Here is a 22,337-nt window from a genome sequence, read left to right as displayed (position 1 = left end):
CCGACCAGATCGTCAATGTCAACACATTACTGGCCAGTCCCACTGTAGAGACGGCGGAGCCTGACCTGACACCTCGATCTTCTACAGCAGTAAGTTAACCCATCTAATCCAACATGCACTGGGAGACAAAATATGTGTCAGAAGAGAGGGTATTATTAAATACACAGTCTTTTAGTGACAGGGTACGGGATGATACCTGGTTAGTAAATTTCATACCTGGCGAGGTGGAGCCGAGTCAGGTATGAAACTTACTAACCAGGTATCATCCCGTACCCTGTCACTAAAAGACTGTGTACCGAATTTACCCCACTGATGAAACATTAACATATTATCTGTGGTTTAAAAATTTTTTTTTTCTCTGCTACATCCTTCATCACGCTTACTGTAAACCAACTTTTATTCGCGTGCGAGAAATATCCGCGAGTTCCGCGACCTCCTTTGACTCGCGAATATTAATCGCCGCGAACCATTCATTTTGCTAAGGATTTGTAGAGAAAGTTTTTTCGGTCGCGGAAATTAATCGTCGCGGATTGATTTCAAACTGACGAATCGCGAATAAAAGATGACGCGAATAATAGTTGGTTTACAGTATACTGTGCCGATTATGACGTCACGATGTGTTTGTTATGTAATACACCGACCGGTATAAATTTACAACTGACCGGGTATAGATTTACAACTGACAATGTGTAAGTAATTCACCTTCTTCACATGACAGACTTCAACCATTCATAAGCCAGGATTTCATGGAAAAATCAGAGGTGGGGTAATGGATTACACAGTGTAAAAATCATGTAAAATGGGATTGAAACTAAAGGTGAAAATTTACAGTGAAAAAATTTTCACAAGTCTTGAATAAGACATTCTTCACTGTTTAAAAATTATATGTTTATTAACAATAGCATATATCTCTCAGATATTTACATGCATTTTGAGGTTATGGTATCTCTTGTCCCCATTCCTGCTATAAGCTTGAAAAGAGCTGGTAAAGGTTTTAGAAGAATTGTATAAAGGCATGATAAAGAAGAAGTGAGAAATGTTTACAAGCCATCAGTAACACTGTACTGGTTTTCCTTGTACAGTTGCTATGCAGTTCCTCGGTGACCTCCCTTGTTAAGGGTCTGCCCGAGGCCCTACAGAGACAGTATGACTACGAGGATCCTATAGTCAGGAGCGGCAAACACCTGATGCACAGCCCATTCTTCAAGGTAAAGTGTCTACTAGACAGCAGTGATATTTGTATGGATTATTTTTATTAAACTTAATTTTAGATATTACTTTTTGAATTTTTTTTTATTATAAGAGATGAAGTGAAGGAATCTTTGTTGCTTTGTATTTAGGAATGATTAGATGATTCTTGACTAGTAATTCATATCTCTTAAAGCATATCTCCTAAACATCATTACATTTTCTATACATAGAATGCAGATCTCCCCCTGTCATATAGTATGTTTATCATATTTATCATATTAATCACAGTTTGCTGGCTTCCTTTTCAGGTTCTAGTGGCCTTAGCCTGTGACCTTGAACTTGACAAGCTGAACTGCTGCAGTGAAGCACACAAGTGGGCGTGGTTCCGTCGCTATTGCATGGCAGCACGCGTCGCCACAGGGATCGTCCAAAGGACTGCCTTGCCAGTCTCTTTCCTGGAGGAGGTCCGAAAAAAGATTCTGGACATTTCATGTGACGAGGAAGAGGATACAAACGCTCACGAAAATCACGAAATTTTTAAACAAGAACAAGATGAACAGTTACTGTTGTGGTTGAACAGGAAGCCAGAGGAATGGACTCTGTCCTGGGGAGGGAGTGGTCAAATTTGGGGGTGGGGCCACAATCACAGGGGGCAGCTCGGAGGAGTGGATGGTGCCAAGGTCAAGCAGCCGGTCAGCTGTGAGGGCCTAGCGGTCACCAGGCCGATTCAGTTGGTAGGAGGGGAGCAAACCCTGTTTGCAGTGACAGCTGAAGGAAAGGTCAGAATGCTTTTAATTTTAAGAAATGTACTACCTGTTCATCATTAGATACAGCTCATTTAAAATCTGATCTAATTTGATGACTCTCCAAGAAAAAACTTATTAAAATTGATAGTAAATATACACTTAAATGGATAAAGCACAGTGCTGTAGATTCCTTATTTTTTTGTGAGAACTTATTACCGCGAAATGGCTCTGTAACGTCAAATCGCGAGAACAATAATTCGCGACTTGACTTTTGATTAAGCGATTTTATATTGATTTAAGCACCATAAAATAAAAGCTAGATTTTTAGCTCACCTGAGCCGAAGGCTCAAGTGAGCTTTTCTGATCACATTTTGTCCGTCGTCCGTCCGTCTGTCTGTCCGTCCGTCCGTCCGTCTGTCCGTCTGTCCGTCTGTCTGTCCGTCTGTAAACTTTTCACATTTTCGACTTCTTCTCAAGAACCACTGGGCCAATTTTGACCAAACTTGGTACAAAGCATCCTTGGGTAAAGGGGAATTTAAATTGTTAAAATGAAGGGACATATCCCCTCGCAAGGGGAGATAATCAAGAAAAGACAAAAATAGGGTGGGGTCATTAAAAAATCTTCTTCTCAAGAACCACTGGGCCAGTAAAGCTGAAACTTTTGTGGAAGCATTCTGATATAATGTAGATTCTAAATTGTTCAAATCATGACCCCCAGGGGATGGGTGGGGCCACAATGGGGAATCAAAGTTTTATATAGAAATATATAGGAAAAATCTTTGAAAATCTTCTTCTCAAGAACCACTGGGCCAGAAAAGCTGAAACTTATGTGGAAGCATCCTGGTATAGTGTAGATTCTAAATTGTTCAAATCATGACCCCCGGGGGAAGGGCGGGGCCACAATGGGGAATCAAAGTTTTACATAGAAATATATAGGAAAAATCTTTGAAAATCTTCTTCTCAAGAACCACTGGGCCAGAAAAGCTGAAACTTATGTGGAAGCATCCTGGTATAGTGTAGATTCTAAATTGTTCAAATCATGACCCCCGGGGGAAGGGCGGGGCCACAATGGGGAATCAAAGTTTTACATAGAAATATATAGGAAAAATCTTTGAAAATCTTCTTCTCAAGAACCACTGGGCCAGAAAAGCTGAAACTTATGTGGAAGCATCCTGGTATAGTGTAGATTCTAAATTGTTCAAATCATGACCCCCAGGGGAAGGGCGGGGCCACAATGGGGTATCAAAGTTTTACATAGAAATATATAGGAAAAATCTTTGAAAATCTTCTTCTCAAGAACCACTGGGCCAGAAAAGCTGAAACTTATGTGGAAGCATCCTGGTATAGTGTAGATTCTAAATTGTTCAAATAATGACACCCGTGGAAAGGGCGGGGCCACAATGGGGAATCAAAGTTTTATATAGAAATATATAGGAAAATTCTTTGAAAATTTTCTTCTCAAGCACCACTGGGCCAGAAAAAGTGAAGCTTATGTGGAAGCATTCTGGGGTAGTGTAAATTCTAAATTGTAGGAATCATGACCCCCGGGGGAAGGGCGGGCCATTATAGGGAATCAAAGTTTTACATAGAAAAATATATAGGAAAAATCTTTGAAAATCTTCTTCTCAGGAACCACTGGGCTAAAAAAGCTGAAACATATGTGCCCATGGAAGGATCATGGGGTAGTGTAGATTTCAAAATGTCTTAATTATGATCAGTGGGGTAGGGTTGGGATGCATTATGTATAACAAGGGTGAAATCTGGTAAAGAACAGAATGGTCAAAGCTTCTCAGGTGAGCGATGTGGCCCATGGGCCTCTTGTTATTTCACGAGTGGTGCTCAACGCGAAATTAAGCGATAATTTATTCCTCGCGTTTATTTAGGAATCTACAGTATTTACAGTAGTGATCATCAGAAGATATGGATTTTATCTTTTTTCCTGTAGGTGTTTGCCACAGGATATGGGGCTGGTGGGAGGCTAGGAGTGGGGGGGACAGAGTCTGTTTCCCACCCCACACAACTGGAGTCCATACAGCATGTGTTTATTAAGAAGCTGGCTGTGAACTCGGGAGGGAAGCACTGCCTGGCCCTGTCAGCTGATGGGGAGGTGTACTCCTGGGGAGAGGGAGAGGACGGGAAACTAGGTCACGGTAAGTAGGTCAAAGGATGTTTAAAAAATTTGTTTTAATCTGGTTAATTAAATTATTTTCATTCAATATAAAAAAGATCTTAAATATTAATGAATCTTCAAATTAAAAAAAAAGTTAGATTTAATGTGTGTGAAGAAGTAATGACCTTGAAAATGCATGTGAATTAGTTTGTCCTTGGTGAATTGTATTTATGAATCTACTTTTGAATTCACATCAAGTAATTATCCTTAAAAAAGTATCTTAAGAGCCTGTCTACGAGAAAACCATGCAGATATATAGAAAAATGCTCTGGTAGGCACTCTCAAGAACAAACTAATTTTTATTATTAACTTAAAGGACACCCATTCAGAGTCAGAAATATGTTGTTTATTTTTGCATCTGTTGTTTCTATTTTTAGTAACAGCCAATAATTCATTTTGGTCAATATTCAAGGGAAAATGCAAAAAAGTTGGTGTAAAAATGACAATTTCAATATTTAAAAGTAAAAAAGAAAAACAATATATAAATAAAAGGGCAATGTTTTCTCATAGAACTAAGTCGTAAAATTAAGTTGAAATCATTTTTTTGGTAAAACCCCTATATAGAAGGCTGTCCCGAGGTCACAAATATTGGCATGGTGCCAAGAAATGATAATGGTTCATTTTTTGTTAATATTGAGGGATACATTTCTTAGAAAGTGACGCTTCTTTTTTCAGAATTTTGTGCATTTAAGAATCTCTAGGATATTATCCCAACAATATGTAAAATCCACCTTTGGACTCTCAAGGACAGAAAAGTTATATCGTAATGAATTTACCTCAAATTCAAATGATGGAAAAATTCATGCTTTTATAAGGTTTACTTTAAACAGTAATTTTAATGAATTTTGTGTAAAATATTTACAAATATAAACAATGAAAATTATTTTTGATTTTATAAAAGCTATAAATATTTTTTTCCCTGCTTTTCCTGTGAAAAAAACGTATTTTGCTATTTATTTAGATTTTGTTAGAATTATCTCCCCTGTAGCGCTCTTCTGTAGAGAAGGTAGATAATGATTATGTTTACGAAGTTTAGAAACAGATGTCTGTCATCTAATCGTTTTAGGCATAAAGTATGTGTGATTTGAAGAAAATTGTCCCTCCTGTGAATGTAATTTGTTACGTATATACTAGTGGCCTGTGTATAGAATGCATAGAATATTATGAAAACCATCGGGATCGATGTACGGTTCCGTAACCACGTGTAAACATTATGGCATCCTGAGACGTTTTGTTACCGTTTTGTACGTCCTCAGAAAAAGATTCAGGTGCGTGAATTGTCAACGAGTCTTCAGATTCTGACTCTGATTTTGATGAATATGATTCTGACAGCAAAATTCATTTGGTAGCAAGACGGATGTAGTGATGATGATCATGATGATACCGAATCAACAATGTTTGAATTTGAAAAAGAAACAGGTAGGTGGATCTTGATTTATAATACTATGTACCTTATAAAAAGGCTTATTGATATGTAAAAAATAAATAAATAAACAATTTTGATGGGGACTTGATTATGTACAAGGGAAGATTTTTTACAAGACACTATCAGGTCTGGTACAATCACTAGATTTAGCTATATATTACGTAGCTTGATTTACCTACTTAGTTAGCTTTATTTACCTACCTGAAGTAGCTTCATTTAGCTATCAAATTAATTTATTTCTATAAAAAATACCTACGTAGCTAAATCTAGTGATTGTACTGGACCTGAATATATACCTAGCAAACCTGTCAAGAGAATATATTAATTTCAAGGTTGGTACTTGTACATGTAGCAATAAAAATATCTGTATATATAAATTCAACAATATTGCAAAATATTCACATCTGCAGAATTATAAATAGCATAAGTTGCTTTTGTGGGGTGATGAAGAGGGAATGAAAAGTTGAATAGGTCCAGGGTTTTCAAAGACTGTTTCTAATAGGGTACATTAAGAATTGGATAGGTGGGTCTTCACTGTCAATTAAATCACCATTATTGCCTCATATGTGGGCTGCATGATTATAAAGAATCTCATTAAACAAAATATTTTTCTCAGATATTTATGAAATGTTATGAAGATGGCTACAGTTATGATTTTTGGCTTTTAATATATGATTAAAGGAAAAGAGTTGTCAAATAATTGTGCAGACTTTTCAAATTAAAGGTCACCATGTGTTCCTTGACAGGTTTGTGTTTAAAACATAACTAATATTATAAATATAAGTTTGGGAAATAATACTTTGTAAAGAATATTTCCTTTCATTCTTATATTTCTCGTGCAATTTCAGATTATTCAAATTCATTTCCCTGGTTAGGGCTGGGCTTTACAATGGGATTTTCAGCTTTGGAGCTATAACGAATTACTACATAGGGTTTCCAATGTAGGATTGTGAACAGAATCCAGAAATAAGAAGAGGAGAGACAATACAGATGCAGCATTAGCATTACCAATTACTTACCGCTGCTGAGAAAATGGTAAAGATATGTTATATTATTATACCTCTACTGTAATTACTCTGTATAAATTAATACCATAAAACTCTCTATTTCCAAGAGAAGTGACTATTGCCCTCATCTGAAGACTACTCCCTGGAAAATCAGAGCTACTCTTTGGGATTACTCCCTCATGAATATTTATTAGTAATTTTAACCAATCAAAGTGTTCAGTGGGTGGAGCGTTCAAGGAATCGCTAGTCTGTGACGTCATGTTATTAGCAATGTAGCTATGATGTCAAAACATTTCGACGTGCGATGTCAAAATCATACTTGAATTCTACCAAAATGAAGGCAACGATAATTTTTGAAACGTCAGTGAAAATACTTTTTAAAAATAATTTAACTGTTTAAGGACATGATGCTTCACTTATCATACAATGTGTTAAACCGCATGCATTTGTAATTATGCCTCTACAGTTTTTTTTTTAATGTTGGAATATCTGGTTAAAAAAATTTAAATCGCCTATCATTGTTTGGTATAATAAAAGAGTTATGGAATGGGAACTCGGGAAATAGCAAATTTATAGTTCCCCTCAGCAGAAAACTATTTCCTCCGGGAAATAGTTAAATCCTCCCTCGGGGAATCATAAATTTGCTATTTCATACCCATTTTATAACTGTATACTATGGTACATGGATAGGAATTGCCTTGTCTGTCTGTTGATTTGCCACATGCATTTTTCCCTACTCTGTTACTTTACCTCAAGGATATATGAAGCTCTTGTTTTCTTCAAAGATAGCCAGAAGAATTTGTGAAGAATCTTACCCAAGTCATTTGATGACATTTTCTTCAATTGATAAATATAAATGTAGCATTATCATAAACATGACATTTATTTTAAAAATCTTAGAATATGTCTAGTATGGTTTATTTCAATTTAATTTGAAAACTGCCCTTTTTCACAGGTACATGCCTTGAGTACTACCTTTGTGTATTTGGAGACAGTCCAGTTGTTCTTTAAACTAGAAATGGAAATTTCAGTGCTTGTTAAATTTTCTCCAGAAGTTATTGGATGCTACATAGGAAGAAAATGGGGTCATACTGAACAGAATAGTTTGGATACACCTTATAGATTTTGAAAGCTTGAGACCTCAAGATCAACCCAAATGGTGTACCAAACATGAAGAAAAAAAGACAGTTTATGATTGAAGAAGCTTTTGTAGTAGCCAAAATTTCAGGGTATTTCATATATGTTAACTTATACGATTTTATTGGTACAATGTACTTAAACATTGTTAATATCTTGATATTTAATATGTATCAGGTTTCACTTGCAGGAATACACAAAAATTCAGAGTAAATTTTAAGTGTTTGTTATGTTAGAAAAGATCAAAGTTCAAGGTCAACAGTGCTTTAGTTTTACCACATATAACGCCATTATAAAGACTAATTTCCTGTATACGGATATAGCAAATAATTCAGAATATGATTTGGGGAAACTGTGATTTTTTTTTTTCAAATCTTACCTTAATTTAGAACCATGATGTATAATTAAGCAAGTAGATTTTTTTTTCAAGCATACAAAATTTCAAGGTCATTTTAATTTTGGAAGTGAATATAAAATATCAGGAAGCAGTCTAGCATTGTAATTTTGTTGTTGTTGAATGTACTTAGTTATTGAGTAATATTCAAATTTTAATCTGCAATCAAATTAAAATTTATAAATGTTCTAATTTGTTGATTTTTAAAACTTGGTGTTCATTCATTTTGAGTTTGTTGCCATGACAATATGTCTGTCAAGAAAATTAATGGCTCTGATATTCCTTTTTGTTCAGTTTGACCCTTGACCTTTGACATTGTGACCTCAAAATCTAAAGGGGTCCTCTACTTTTCAAGAAACCAGTGTACTAAATTTGATGTCTGTCAAGCAATATGTCCTCAAGATTTTGAATGATTAAAATCTACATACTGGTATATCGAGAATTATAACCCTTGACCTTTGACCTTGTGAACTCCAAATTAAAAGGGGCCATCTACTTATTAGTAGGTACCAGTGTACTATGTTTATTATCTATCAAGCAAATGGTTTTTTTTTTAAGATAAGAGAGAACACACTTGGTCTACCGATTGACAAACAGGTACTTAGCAGTATGTGAATATCACCCTGCTCAAAGAAAATGTAAAATAATACAATTCTGGTACCCCCCCCTCCCAAATTAACCCCATTTATTCCCCTAAGAAATAATTATTGCTTGAAAACAAAAATGTACAATTTACTGGTATTTTTCAACAGCAAAATTTAAATTTTTGAAAATATTTAAATCAGCAAAATAACTCCTTGCTGAAGTTCAGGGATGAGAAAATTTGAAAATTCTCCAAAAAATGTCCAACTTTAAGTAAAAAGTACAGCAAAATATTTGAGAGTCCAAAGACAGATTTTTTATATAATGTAGACAGACATGTTGTCTAATAATTGTATGAGATTGAGTTGATTCTAAGCGTCACTTTCTGAGTTATAGGTTTTTGAAAAGTGAATATTTTCACCAGTTTTCAAAAATCTGGAAATATGCCAGATTTGTGACCTTTTTGCACTTAAACGAGGGCACAGTTTGTGATTATGAAAAATTTTCTGAAACAAGTGTATCTTGTTACTTTCAACCATATATGGATATTTTATATCATTATCAAGTAAAATGCTGAATTTTTAATTATAAAATCCTATAAAATTCTTGTTTTCACCCTGCGTAAGGACCAAGAATTCTATTTTTAGTAACAGTGTCGATTTAACCCCTTAAGTGAGACCACACTGAAAAAAATTTTGTGGCAAAATATTTCATATTATAGAAGAAATTTACACATTAAACATGAAGTTGATCCGAGAACCTTGCTCCCATAACCTCTTGCATGGTTTTCTCGTAGACATGCTCTTAATGAGAAATTTTTCAATACTGACAAAACTATAAGTCATAGTACTGTAGTTTGTTTAAAAATACATGTAGTACAAGCAAACCAAGCCTCTCTTTATTTGTTTCATAGTCCCTGTGACAGACCCCGAGTGATAGATTCCCTGAGAGGGAAGGAGGTGGTGGATATAGCAGCAGGAGGGGCACACAGTGCCTGTATCACAGCTAACGGGGAACTGTACACCTGGGGCAAGGGACGATATGGTCGCCTGGGGCATGGGGACAGTGAAGATCAGCCTCGCCCCAAACTGGTAGGTTGACATGGAAACTTGACATGCTATTATTCTGAAAGGTACATTTAGTTGTGATTGGGTAGATGTTCCAAAGAAAGCAACATTTCTTCATGATATTCAAAGAAAGGCATTTTTAAAATTTTGTTAAATCTTATGTATCCCAGTTTTGCAAATCTTTTATCTTTAACATTTAGATACATGTACAGCGTATAAGTCTGAGTTTTGTATTTATTGACTCAATATTATATTTGAAATTATGTCATATTCTATTTTTAACTTAGGTGGAGGCCCTGAAATCCTACCGTGTAATTGACGTGGCGTGTGGTAGTGGGGACGCCCAGACTCTGTGTATCACTGACAATGACAATGTCTGGTCCTGGGGAGATGGGGATTATGGGAAATTGGGTAAGTCCTTAATTCTCCTACTGTATATTTCTCATCACTCTTGATACTTACAGTGTACATGTATGTGCATGTATGTGCATGTGTATCTGATTCAGATATATTTGTATGTGAACATTTTGAAAGTCTGTATTTGTTCAAATTGCCTTTTCTTTTCTGAATCCGACTGCAATTCAGTAGTCTATTTGGTGAAAACTTCAGTGTCTTAAAAACAGCTGATTTGTGCGTTTTAAATAGGTCGTGGAGGAAGTGATGGCTGTAAAGTGCCAATGAAAATCGAGACACTGATGGGTCAGGGGGTCATGAAGGTGGAGTGTGGTTCTCAGTTCTCTGTGGCACTCACTAAAAGTGGAGCTGTCTTCACATGGTAAGGAAAATTATTTATTACAGTGAATAATAAAAACTGCATTGGTTTAAAATATGAATGCATTTAGAGAGCCATATAAATACTGTACATCAACTAGAATTGTTCCTGTAATCTTTTATTAGCCTTTCGGTATTTTGAAATCAATTCTTGAAAATTAATTTTCGCAATGTAAGAAATACTCTCTCCAAGTACACAGTGGTTTGCAGCTATAATATTTGCAAGTCATGGAGAGGGTTGAATCATCCGAATATTTATCATCAGGTCCTACAACTAAAAACTGGTTAACAGTACATGTAAAGTAATAAGATTTATGTAATTTGAAGTTTCTCCTTTTCTTTCAATATTTGGCTCCACGTGTAAGTTTTCGTTAATGAAATTGAGTTTTAAATTACTTGTCCTCCTTTATAGGGGTAAGGGAGACTACCATCGTTTGGGTCATGGATCTGATGACCATGTGAGGCGGCCCCGCCGAGTGTCAGCTCTCCAGTCTAAGAAGGTCATTGACGTGGCCTGTGGTTCCCTCCACTGCGTGGCCTGCACTGATACTGGTAACTAGTATAAAGATATTGTAATTGATAATTTATTGTATTTATCCCATCTCAATTATCCCTTGTTTGCAGCAGACCCTTTTGAGAAACATGAAATATTACAAAATTAATATTTATTTACTGTTATATTGTGGATTTTGAAATTGTACTCATTAATGAAGTTTCTATTAAAGAATGGGTGGACTTAACGCCTTATTTTGGATCTTTTTGCGACTCCTCTACCAAGCTGTAAATGAAGTGAATCCAAAATATATTACGAGAAATGGAAAGAGCTACATATACATGTACTTGGTTATATTAATTGGAACATTTGTACAAAAACAATGCCCTGTTGCTATGAATCAAAATTGAAGCAATGATACATGAGTGTCGTCTTCCCGAATTTGACCTGTACCCGGAGTGGTTTTTAGCTCACCTGAGCCGAAGGCTCAAGTGAGCTTTTCTGATCAAAATTTGTCCGTCGTCTGTCGTTGTTGTTGTCGTCGTTGTTGTTTCATCTTCTTCTCGAGAACCACTGGGCCGATTTCAACCAAACTTGGCACAAAGTATCCTTGGGTGAAGGGGATTCTAGTTTGTTCAAATGAAGGGCCACGCCCTTTTCCAAGGGGAGATAATCATGAATTTGTTAAAAATTAATGGCATTTTTAAAAAATCTTCTTCTCCAGAACTGATGGGCCAGGAAAGATGAAACTCATGTGGAATCATCCTCAGGTAGTGTACATTCAAGTTTGTTCAAATCATGACCCCCTGGCAAGGGTGGGGCCAAAATGGCCGACCCTAGTTTTACATTGGAATATATAGGAAAAATTTTTAAAAATCTTCTTCTAAAGAACCACTAGGACAGGAAAGATGAAACTCATGTAGAATCATCCTCAGGTAGTGTACATTAAAGTTTGTTCAAATCATGACCCCTGGGGCTAGGGTGGGGCCAAAATGGCCGACCCAAATTTTACATAGGAATATTTAGGAAAAATCTTTAAAAATCTTCTTCTCCAGAACCACTGGGCCAAGAAAGATGAAACTCGTGTAGAATCATCCTCAGGTAGTGTAGATTCAAGTTTTTGCAAATCATGACCCCCGGGGCAAGGGTGGGGCCAAAATGGCCGACCCAAGTTTTACATAGGAATATATAGGAAATATCTTTAAAAATCCTTCTGAAGATCCACAGGGCCAGGAAAGATGAAACTCATGTAGAATCATCCTCAGCTAGTGTAGATTCAAATTTGTTCAAATCATGACCCCCGGAGGTAGGGTGGGGCCAAAATGGCCGATCAAAGTTTAACATAGGAATATATAGGAAAAATCTTCTTCTCAAGAACCATTGAGACAGGAAAGGTGAAACTCCTGTGGAATCATCCCCAGGTAGTGTAGATTCAAGTTTGTTCAAATCATGACCCCCGGGGGTAGGGTGAGGCCAAATGGCCGATAAAAGTTTTACATAGGAATATCTAGAGAAACCTTTTTAAAATCTTCTTTTCTAGTACTTTAAAGCCATGCTTAGTGATATTTATAGGGAATCATCCTGAGGTAGTGTGGATTCAAGCTGTGTTCAAATCATGACCCCCTGGGGGGTTAAAATTCCCCCCCCCCCTCAGTAAACTTTCAGTTCTGATCTGACGTGTGCTTTTTCCTAGCCAATTGCTCAGGTGAGCGATGTGGCCCCTGGGCCTCTTGTTTTATGTGTAAGGGACTGCTTGCTTTCTCTACAAGGAATAAATGATAGGATGGTGATAAATTTGTCGTATTTTGAATTAATAGGAAGCTGCCTTCAGAAAAGTTGTACAGGCAACTATGGTGAGAGACAAACAGCATGGACCAGTAGTGGAACTTAACAGGCTACAGGTATGGGAGTGTACACATATTATTAGTGAGGAATGGTCAAGATTATAAATAAAGGTAGTAAGGGAGGATGCTGTAGTAGAAAACTGACATTTAATTAAGGGGAATGTTCCATAAGAAGAGAAAGGAACACTTGATTCATGCACAGATTCTTCAATGCAATTATTTTTATCAATATGCACCAATATCTAATGACCATAAAGAGTGGTTACTGTTCGGTCAAATTTTCAATTTCACCCCTTTCCGTCATCATATACATGTATACCAGTAGTTTAAGATAATATACGTGTGCTGTGGGTGATAGTACCTTTTCTCCTTTGACTTTAGGAGAGAGTGTAGATGACTGTGGAGGGGGGTATAGTGAGTCTGTGGCTGAGATGTGTGATGAGTTACAGAACGGATCCCTCCCCCTCCTCATCGTCACCTCCAACGGACGGGGAGAGTCCGGGGCTAACAGGGACTGCTTTATCTTCAATCCCATGGCCAAATCTCCAGTGCATGTCAACATGTTTAAATTCTCAGGTATGAGTTATTTTCTTTATGTGATAGCATTGTTTTCAGGTCAATTATTTGTACATTGAGATGGTTCAAAAATAATTTGAGCTCTTTGAGAAAGAAGCTTATAAATTACCTTCATATGAAACCACATTCAATTTAAAGTAGTTATTGTTTAAAAATGTAATCAATAGATGAAATATTACAAAGAAAGTAAAAAAGAAGTAAGCTCTTTATCAGTGTTTTGCCTGTATTTTGTAGGTGTGTTATTTGGCATAGCCATTAGAAGTGGCAGTCCCCTGAGTCTGAACATTGCGGAGCCTGTGTGGAAACAGGTGGCTGGGATGCCCCTCAGTATATCAGACCTGGCAGAGATTGACAAAGACTGTGTTCCAGGTATTGTAACAGTAAAAAAAAATGTGCAACTGTATGTACCATGAGTTTTTTAAATTTATCAATACATATGTATATCAAAGTATGAATTTTAGATAAAATCTGTAAAAAAAAAATTGTGACATATCTTTTAGAAAAAGGTTTTAGAGATTTAAAAGGGGTATAAATTGTTTTGTGATGAGATCTTTTTGGGTATCAGTATAGATTTTGAGTGAAAAAAAGTTGGTATGCTTGTCAATGAATGGTATTGTTGATTTGGCTTTTTAGGTCTGATATGCATAAAAGATCTGACAGATGAGAAACTCCAGGCCGTAGAGATGCCCTTCAATATCCCCAGCTCTTCTGGTCAGGAGGTACAATTGTCAGCCAAATACAGCAAGATAACTCCTGCAAATAAAGTGGAGTACATCAAACAGGCCATTAATTACAGGTAAGGAAAGTGATCCAGAAATTTTTATTAACTGTATTCAATTTAAATCTGCATTAATATTGTGCTTTGTTTTACTTAGAAAAAAAGAGAGAATTTCTTGGAAGTATGATATCCCTTTGTAAGGGATTTGAAGGGGATGTAATTGTAGAAATGGGACTTGCTGTATGTAGTGGCAGTTTGGTAAACAGCTCTTAGATAAGAATTATGTATATAATTTATGTTTATAGAAGTTATTTTTGTTTTCACATTTCATTTTTTGTTGTATCAAATTTATTTTGTCTTAGCATTATTTTTTCCCCCTTAGAGCCTCTTTACCCTCTTTTGTTTCATAACCCAGCCTCACTTTAGCATCTTTTCGTGACGTCATTGCTTACCGTATATACTCGCCTATAAGTCGGATTTTTGGGAGTTAATTTGTGGTCCAAAACTCTATGTCCGACTTATAGGCGAGCAAAAATGAATGGTATTATATGTTTACATTTTTGATTTATGCACCGACTTATAGGCGAGTATATACGGTATATCAAATTCATTGCTGGTGCGTGTTTCCAAAAATCATTGTTTACATTTTTGATTTCAAGTCATCTGATGCCGTTTTTTCCGTTGCCTCATCATGTAGAAACTTTTACTACTGGATGTGATGATTCTTGTGTATTCATTGTGTGGATCTGTTTTGTTTGTGACAAGAATCTGTGATTTTGTAACGGGATACTTCCATTCCTTCGCCATGGCGTCAAGGCGCAGGTCTAAGAACACGATGGACGTGACTAATCCAGCAAACTGGACTAACGCACAATTAAAAACAGCGTTGAAAGACTTGGGAATTAACATTTCTATTCCTCTGAATAACAGCCAGTTAAGAAAATTATACGAAGACAACAAAGAGAGACAATCCTTCTCAGCGGAAAATAGTTCCCGCGCTCTGTTCGAAGAAAATAGTGCCAAGGCAAGTATGCAGAAAAACAATGAAACATCCGCCAGTGTCGCTAGTACAAACTCTGTTTTAAATACAGAATCTGTTTCTCAAAGTTCCACTAGTCAAAACAGGGATTCTATGACGGCGATGCAACCGACTACTCAATCCCTACCTCGCAATGATACATTGCAGTTAACTTCCGCCCAGGGCACCTCGACGTTGGAAACCCTACCTCGCACACAGACAACTTCCGCCCAGAGTACTTCGGAAGGCATCGGCAATAATCACAAATTAGAAAGCGAACTGGTAAATACGCTTCAACTTTGCCAGCAAACTTTACTGCAAGTGACGCAAAAAAGCGAGCCATCATCAAACTTTAGCTTGCAGTCGGCTATGGCAGTATGTCAAACTCAGGTCAATGCATTCCCCTCCATGTTGTACCCAGTACGTACCAGCAGTGACGCAAGCCAAATGTCAAGGCCATCATTCGGGGTACCTGCATCATCGATCTCAGACATCGATATCATTTCGCCAGAAGTTCGGCAACAGATAGTAGCAGATACAGAAATTCCGTCAACTGGCGCCGAATGCAGAAGAACAGTCAACACCTTGTCCACCGCTATCCCAGATTCTTTGGACTGCGCAGTAGAAAACCTCTGGATGCATGCTTTATCCCGTGCCACTCTAACGGCCTACGAAGCTGGTATGGACACGTACAAAAAGTTCCTTTTACTGCAGGGCACAACATGGGATGATGGAAGTCTGCCACCCATGTCGGAAAGGCTTCTTATGCGTTTTGCAGCGTTTTGTGACGAACATAGAAAAATTAAACATTCAACAATCAAACTTTATTTGTGTGGGATAAGATTCTTTTACCTAAGGCAAGGTGGTTTCAACCCCTTGCTCAAAGATGGAAAACCTCTGGAATGTTTAAAAGCAATTTTAGTGGGCATTAAAAAGAATAGCTGCAATAATGTAGCCCTCTCCGATTTTTTTTTTTTTTTTTTTTTTTTTGGGAGAGGGCTACAACTCCTTAGGATCTCTATAATGGCGCAGATGCGGCAGTGGATCACTCCCGCACGGAAAATTATCAGTAAACGGCTATTTTATTATTATCTCTTACCTGGAATCCAAATATGTAATTATGCAAAACATAAATCGATCCAAAAATATTCACAACGACCCATATATCGGTTATTTTTCGTGTGTGTCAACAGCTTAACTTGAATTTATCCGCCATGTTTACTGACCTTGATGGATTGTATTTTGGGACAGCCAATGAGAATTTAGGTTCTATAGGAGCGGATCTACTAGGAATTCCCTTATTTTAAGCGTACGTATCGCTGTTTGCGCAAAAATAACACTTGAAATGGTTTTATTTATCGATGTTTTTGTAATATAGTATAGCACAATCGTTTATAAACATCGACATTTGCTTTATTTGGTTGTTCCAAATTTGAAGCGAAAGTCTCACTACGTCACGCGTGAACTGTCATGGCTGCTGAATATTGCAGCTGGGAAAGACACAGATTTATTTTACATGGTTTTCGAGTTTAACAGGCTATGTTGTTGACAGTGAATAAAATTCCGTCTTATAAGAAGTAAGTTTAATGTAAAAATAATTTATTTTGCCTCCAATCACCCGTATCAAAAAAATATATTTGCACCATTACGGAGATGCGATGGAATTGTAGCCCTCTCCATTACATTATTGCAGCTATAAAAAGAAACAAGGGTCTATTAGTAAACGTGTTCGTTTACCTATAACCATGCCCATATTATCACAGATGTGCAATTTATTAAAAATGTCTGTTTTTGGTTATTTTAATAGTATCATGTTAGAAGCTGCTTGTGTTGCAGCATTTTTTGGTTTTCTTAGGTGTGGTGAATTTACAGTGTTAAATCAGTTTGACTCAGAGAGCCATCTATGCTTAAATGATGTTCAGATCAGCACTGAATCTGTTTTTATTACACTTAAGAAGTCTAAAACTGACCCCTTCAGGCAAGGTATTACAATTCCTTTTTATAAAACAGGTTTTTCTGTATGTCCAGTGGTTTCTATTTGTAAATATTACAATTTAAGGCAGTCTTTACTTTCAGCGAACACTGAAGCTTTTTTTGTAACGGAAGACAGAAAACCTTTATCTAGACAATTTTTAGGTCACCTGAGTAAACTCAGGTGACCTATTGCTATCCGTTGTTGTCCGTCGTCGTGCGTCGTGCGCTGTGCACCGTGTGTTAACATTTGAACATTTTCAGCTTCTTCTCTGAAACCACTCAACCAATTACAACCAATTTTGGCACAAAGCATCTATAGGTGAAGGGGAACAGAAATTGTGAAGGGGTGGGGCCAAAACCACTAAAATTAGTGCAATCTTTAAAAATCTTCTTCTTTACTCCTGGACATCAAGCAGTCAAACTATTTGCATGATTGAAATCAGCAATGAGTCCTCTACCAAAATTGTGAAATTCATGGCCCCAGGGTCAGGGGTGCAAGTGATAGGGCGGGGCTAAATAGACTGTATAGTGAAAATGCATTATTTCTTTGAAAATCTTTTTCTCTGCTCCTGGGCATTAAATAAGCTAACCAAGTACAAAGTTATGTTAAATAAGATTGCCTCTTTCAAAATTGTGAATTTCATGACCCCAGGGTCAGGGGTTCTGGTGTTGGGGTGGGGCTCTATTGGTTATATAGTGAAAATGCATAAATTCTTTTAAAATCTTCTCCTCTGCACTTGGATATTTTACCAACAAACTATGTACATATTTATAATAAGGAAGGACACTTCTTCCCAATTTGTGAATTTCATGGCCCCTGGGTCAGGGGTTTTGGTGTTAGGGCAGGGCTCTATTGGTTATACAGTGAAAATGAATTAATTCTTTGAAAATCTTCTTCTCTGCAGCTGGGTATTAAACAAACAAACTAAGTACATAGTTACGATGACCGAGAATGCCTCTTTAAAAATTGTAAATTTAAACCCATGGGTGAGGGGTTCTGGTATAAGGGCAGGGCTCTTTAATTGTTTTTAGAGTGAAAATACATTAATTCTTTAAAAAATCAACTTCTCTTCTCCTGGGTATGAAATAAATTAACCAAGTACATGATTATATTGGATAAGTCTGCGTCTTCCAAAATTGTGAATTTCTTGGCCCCAGGGTCAGGGGTTCTGGTGTTAGGGCGGGGCTCTGTTGATTTTAAAGTGAAAATGCATAAATTCTTTAAAAATCTTCTCCTATGCTCCTGGGTATAAAACCAATGAACTATGTACATAGTTAGGATGAGGAAGGATGCTTCTTCCCAATTTGTGAATTTCATGACCCCTGGGTCAGGGGTTCTGGTGTTAGGGTGGGGCTCTATGATAATTAAACTTAGCTGTCTGTAAACAATTTTTCAAAATGTTACTCCTCCTACAGTTTTGGTCTGATTTCAATATAACTTGGCGCACAAGTAGACTACACTAAGATACATAATTCTGTGTATCGGTTTTTGATTTCAATGAACAGTGTTGCCGTGGTTACTAAAAATAGAAATTTCTGTGAAATTCCTTAAAAACGCTACTCATCTTACAGTTTTGGTCTGATTTCAATATAAATTGGCACACAAGTAGACTACACTAAGATACATAATTCTGTGTATCGGTTTTTGATTTCAATGAACAGTGTTGCCGTGGTTACTAAAAATAGAATTCTCTGTGAAATTCCTTAAAAACGCTACTCCTCCTACAGTTTTGGTCTGATTTCAATATTACTTGGCACACAAGTAGACTATACTAAGATACACAATTCTGTATATTGGTTTTTGATTTCGATGAATGGTGTTGCCGTGATTACTAAAAATAGAAATTTCCGTGAAATTCTTTCAAAATGCTACTCCTTCTACAGTTTTGGTCTGATTTCAATATAACGTGGCACACAAGTAGACTACACTAAGATACATAATTCTGTGTATCAGTTTTTGATTTCGATGAATGGTGTTGCCATGGTTACTAGAAATAGAAATTTCTGTGAAATTCTTTCAAAATGCTACTCCTCCTACAGTTTTGGTCTGATTTCAATATAACTTAGCACACAAGTAGACTACACTAAGATACACAATTCTGTGTATCGGTTTTTGATTTCAATGAACGGTGTTGCCGTGGTCACTAAAAATAGAAATTTCTGTGAAATTCTTTCAAAATGCTACTCCTTCTACAGTTTTGGTCTGATTTCAATATAACATGGCACACAAGTGGACTACAATAAGATTCATAGTTATGTGTATCTGTTTTTGATTTCGATGAACGGTGTTGCCGTGGTTACTAAAAATAGAAATTTCTGTGAAATTCTTTCAAAATGCTACTTCTTGTACAGTTTTAGTCTGATTTCAATATAACTTGGCACACAAGTAGACTACAATAAGATACATAATTCTGTGTATCGGTTTTTGAAATTCTTTCAAAATGCTACTCCAAATACAATTTTAGTCTGATTATAATATAAATGTGGCATGCAAGTACACTGCACTAAGAACATAAAGAGACTTAATTTAGGATCATTATTCTATTTATTGCTGTTGAAAAGTTTCTACTTTTCTCTTCCTTTGCTATAAGTACAAACCAGTAGAGCTTCAGTCTCGATAGAGACTTCTGGTTAAAAATATATTTTGATCAACATCACAAAATTTATACAACTGGCCCAAACTGGCAGATGATGAAATAAGCAGTAAAATGTTCTACTTTCATATTTGTAAGCATTATGTGTCCAGTGGTAAGGAGCCTATTAGGATAGCATAAAAAAGAATGTACAAATGTTAATAATTGATTTATCGAAAAAAAAAATTTATTTCCTTCTCCTTTGGGACTTTTTATCTCCTGAGCCAAAGGCTCAAGTGAGCTTTTCTGATCACAATCTGTCCGTTGTCTGTCGTCGTCGTCGTCGTCGTAAACTTTTCACATTTTCATCTTCTTCTCAAGAACCACTGGGCCAATTTCAACCAAACTTGGCACAAAGTATCCTTAGGTGAAGGGATTTCAAGTTTGTTCAAATGAAGGGCCACGCCCTTTTCCAAGGGGAGATAATCATGAATTTGTTAAAAATTAATGGCATTTTTAAAAAATCTTCTTCTCCAGAACCGCTGGGCCAGGAAAGATGAAACTCATGTGGAATCATCCTCAGGTAGTGTAGATTTAAGTTTGTTCAAATCATGACCCCAGGGGCAAGGCTGGGGCCAAAATGGCCGACCCAAGTTTTACATAGGAATATATAGGAAAAATCTTTAAAAATCTTCTTCTCCAGAACCACTGGGCCCGGAAAGATGAAACTCATGTGGAATCATCCTCAGGTAGTGTAGATTCAAGTTTGTTCAAATCATGACCCCCGGGGCAAGGGTGGGCCAAAATGGCCGACCCAAGTTTTACATTGGAATATATAAAGAAAAATCTTTAAAAATCTTCTTCTCCAGAACCACTGGGCCAGGAAAGATGAAACTCATGTGGAAGCATCCTCAGGTAGTGTAGATTCAAGTTTGTTCAAATCATGACCCCCGGGGCAAGGGTGGGGCCAAAATGGCTGACCCAAGTTTTACATTGGAATTATATAGGAAAAATCTTTAAAAATCTTCTTCTCCAGAAACACTGGGCCAGGAAAGATGAAACTCATGTGGAATCATCCTCAGGTAGTGTAGATTCAAGTTTGTTCAAATCATGACCCCCGGGGCAAGGGTGGGGCCAAAATGGCCAACCCAAGTTTTACATAGGAATATATAGGAAAAATCTTTAAAAATCTTCTTCTCCAGAACCACTGGGCCAGGAAAGATGAAACTCATGTGGAATCATCCTCAGGTAGTGTAGATTCAAGTTTGTTCAAATCATGACCCCCCGGGGCAAGACTGGGGCCAAAATGGCCAACCCAAGTTTTACATAGGAATATATAGGAAAAATCTTTAAAAAATATTCTTATCCAGAACCACTGGGCCAGGAAAGATGAAACTCATGTGGAATCATCCTCAGGTAGTGTAGATTCAAGTTTGTTCAAATCATGACCCCCGGGGCAAGGGTGGGGCCAAAATGGCCGACCCAAGTTTTACATTGGAATATATAGGAAAAATCTTTAAAAATCTTCTTCTCCAGAACCACTGGGCCAGGAAAGATGAAACTCATGTGGAATCATCCTCAGGTAGTGTAGATTCAAGTTTGTTCAAATCATGACCCCCGGGGCAAGGGTGGGGCCAAAATGGCCAACCCAAGTTTTACACATAGGATATATCAGGTAGTGTAGATTCAAGTTTGTTCAAATCATGACCCCCGGGGCAAGGGTGGGGCCAAAATGGCCGACCCAAGTTTTACATAGGAATATATAGGAAAAATCTTTAAAAATCTTCTTCTCCAGAACCACTGGGCCAGGAAAGATGAAACTCATGTGGAATCTTCCACAGGTAGTGTAGATTCAAGTTTTGTTCAAATCATGACCCCCGGGGCTAGGATGGGGCCAAAATGGCTGTCCCAAGTTTTACATAGGAATATATAGGAAGTATCTCCAAAAATCCTTCTCAAGAACCACTGGGCCAGGAAAGATGAAACTCATGTGGAATCATCCTCAGGTAGTGTAGATTCAAATTTGTTTTTTGGGATCATGACCCCCCGGGGCTAGGGTGAAGCATCCAGATATGGCATAATAAGTTTTACATAGGGATATAAAGGGAAACCTTTGATTTAAAATCTTCTTTTACAAGTATCCGGATATCAAAGCTATGATTAGGTGTTATTTATATGGAATCATCCTCAGGTAGTGTAGATTCAAGTTTGTTCAAATGATGAAGGCCTGGAAGGGGGGGGGGGGTAAATTCATGCGATGTGCTCAGGTGAGCGCTGTGACACTGGGCCTCTTGTTTATTCTCATGTTCATAACTAAACCTAAACATAAAGAAAAAATGCTGGCCTTATAATGAAGGAAGGAGCATCTCAAAATAGTAGAATTTCAGGGCCGCTGGGTCAGGGATTACAGGGGGATACTTTGACTAAAAGTAAATTAATGCTTTGAAATCTGCCTTTTGATAAACAATGGTGCTTCTTTCAAAATTAGAAATTATCATGGCTTTTCACTTAAACCCTAACCAAATACAATCGCTGGAAAGCTGTTACATGATACTCAGGTGACCTATAAGGCCTCTTGTTGTATTGATGTTGATGCAACCATCTTGGTCCTTTTTTTGGCATGGCAATTATTTAACTGTATACTTGTAGA

The 22,337-nt window shown here is 37.0% G+C and overlaps 2 protein-coding genes across 2 annotated transcripts; both read left to right on the top strand.

Annotated features, from left to right (window-relative positions):
* Positions 1-7,710: 7,710 nt before the first annotated feature.
* On the top strand, positions 7,711-11,051 carry LOC134232082 (E3 ubiquitin-protein ligase HERC2-like). Its single transcript, XM_062714049.1, has 5 exons — positions 7,711-7,769; positions 9,567-9,744; positions 10,008-10,131; positions 10,366-10,495; positions 10,904-11,051. The coding sequence occupies exons 1-5, from the start codon at positions 7,711-7,713 to the stop codon at positions 11,049-11,051; spliced, it is 639 nt and encodes a 212-aa protein (XP_062570033.1).
* A 1,783-nt stretch (positions 11,052-12,834) lies between these two features.
* Positions 12,835-14,204, top strand: LOC134232081 (E3 ubiquitin-protein ligase HERC2-like). The gene is made up of 4 exons (XM_062714048.1): positions 12,835-12,910; positions 13,210-13,404; positions 13,639-13,773; positions 14,038-14,204. The coding sequence occupies exons 1-4, from the start codon at positions 12,835-12,837 to the stop codon at positions 14,202-14,204; spliced, it is 573 nt and encodes a 190-aa protein (XP_062570032.1).
* Positions 14,205-22,337: the final 8,133 nt, after the last annotated feature.

The sequence above is a fragment of the Saccostrea cucullata genome, unplaced genomic scaffold (genome assembly GCF_032062105.1).
Source record: "Saccostrea cucullata isolate Sc308-1 unplaced genomic scaffold, CSIRO_AGI_Scuc_v1 ctg5743, whole genome shotgun sequence".
Classification (NCBI taxonomy): Eukaryota; Metazoa; Mollusca; class Bivalvia; order Ostreida; family Ostreidae; genus Saccostrea; species Saccostrea cuccullata.
The sequence above is the reverse complement of the archived record's forward strand: the minus strand, read 5'-3'. Positions and strand labels throughout refer to the sequence as shown.

Excerpts from the sequence above, each read along its gene's own strand:
- LOC134232082 (XM_062714049.1), top strand. The coding sequence starts at position 7,711 with ATGAAGAAAAAAAGACAGTTTATGATTGAAGAAGCTTTTGTAGTAGCC. Across the intron at positions 7,770-9,566 it reads GTAGTAGCCAAAATTTCAGG|TCCCTGTGACAGACCCCGAG; the intron begins GTATTTCATATA and ends TTTGTTTCATAG. Across the intron at positions 10,496-10,903 it reads AGTGGAGCTGTCTTCACATG|GGGTAAGGGAGACTACCATC; the intron begins GTAAGGAAAATT and ends CCTCCTTTATAG.
- LOC134232081 (XM_062714048.1), top strand. The coding sequence starts at position 12,835 with ATGGTGAGAGACAAACAGCATGGACCAGTAGTGGAACTTAACAGGCTA. Across the intron at positions 13,405-13,638 it reads CAACATGTTTAAATTCTCAG|GTGTGTTATTTGGCATAGCC; the intron begins GTATGAGTTATT and ends TGTATTTTGTAG. Across the intron at positions 13,774-14,037 it reads TGACAAAGACTGTGTTCCAG|GTCTGATATGCATAAAAGAT; the intron begins GTATTGTAACAG and ends TTGGCTTTTTAG.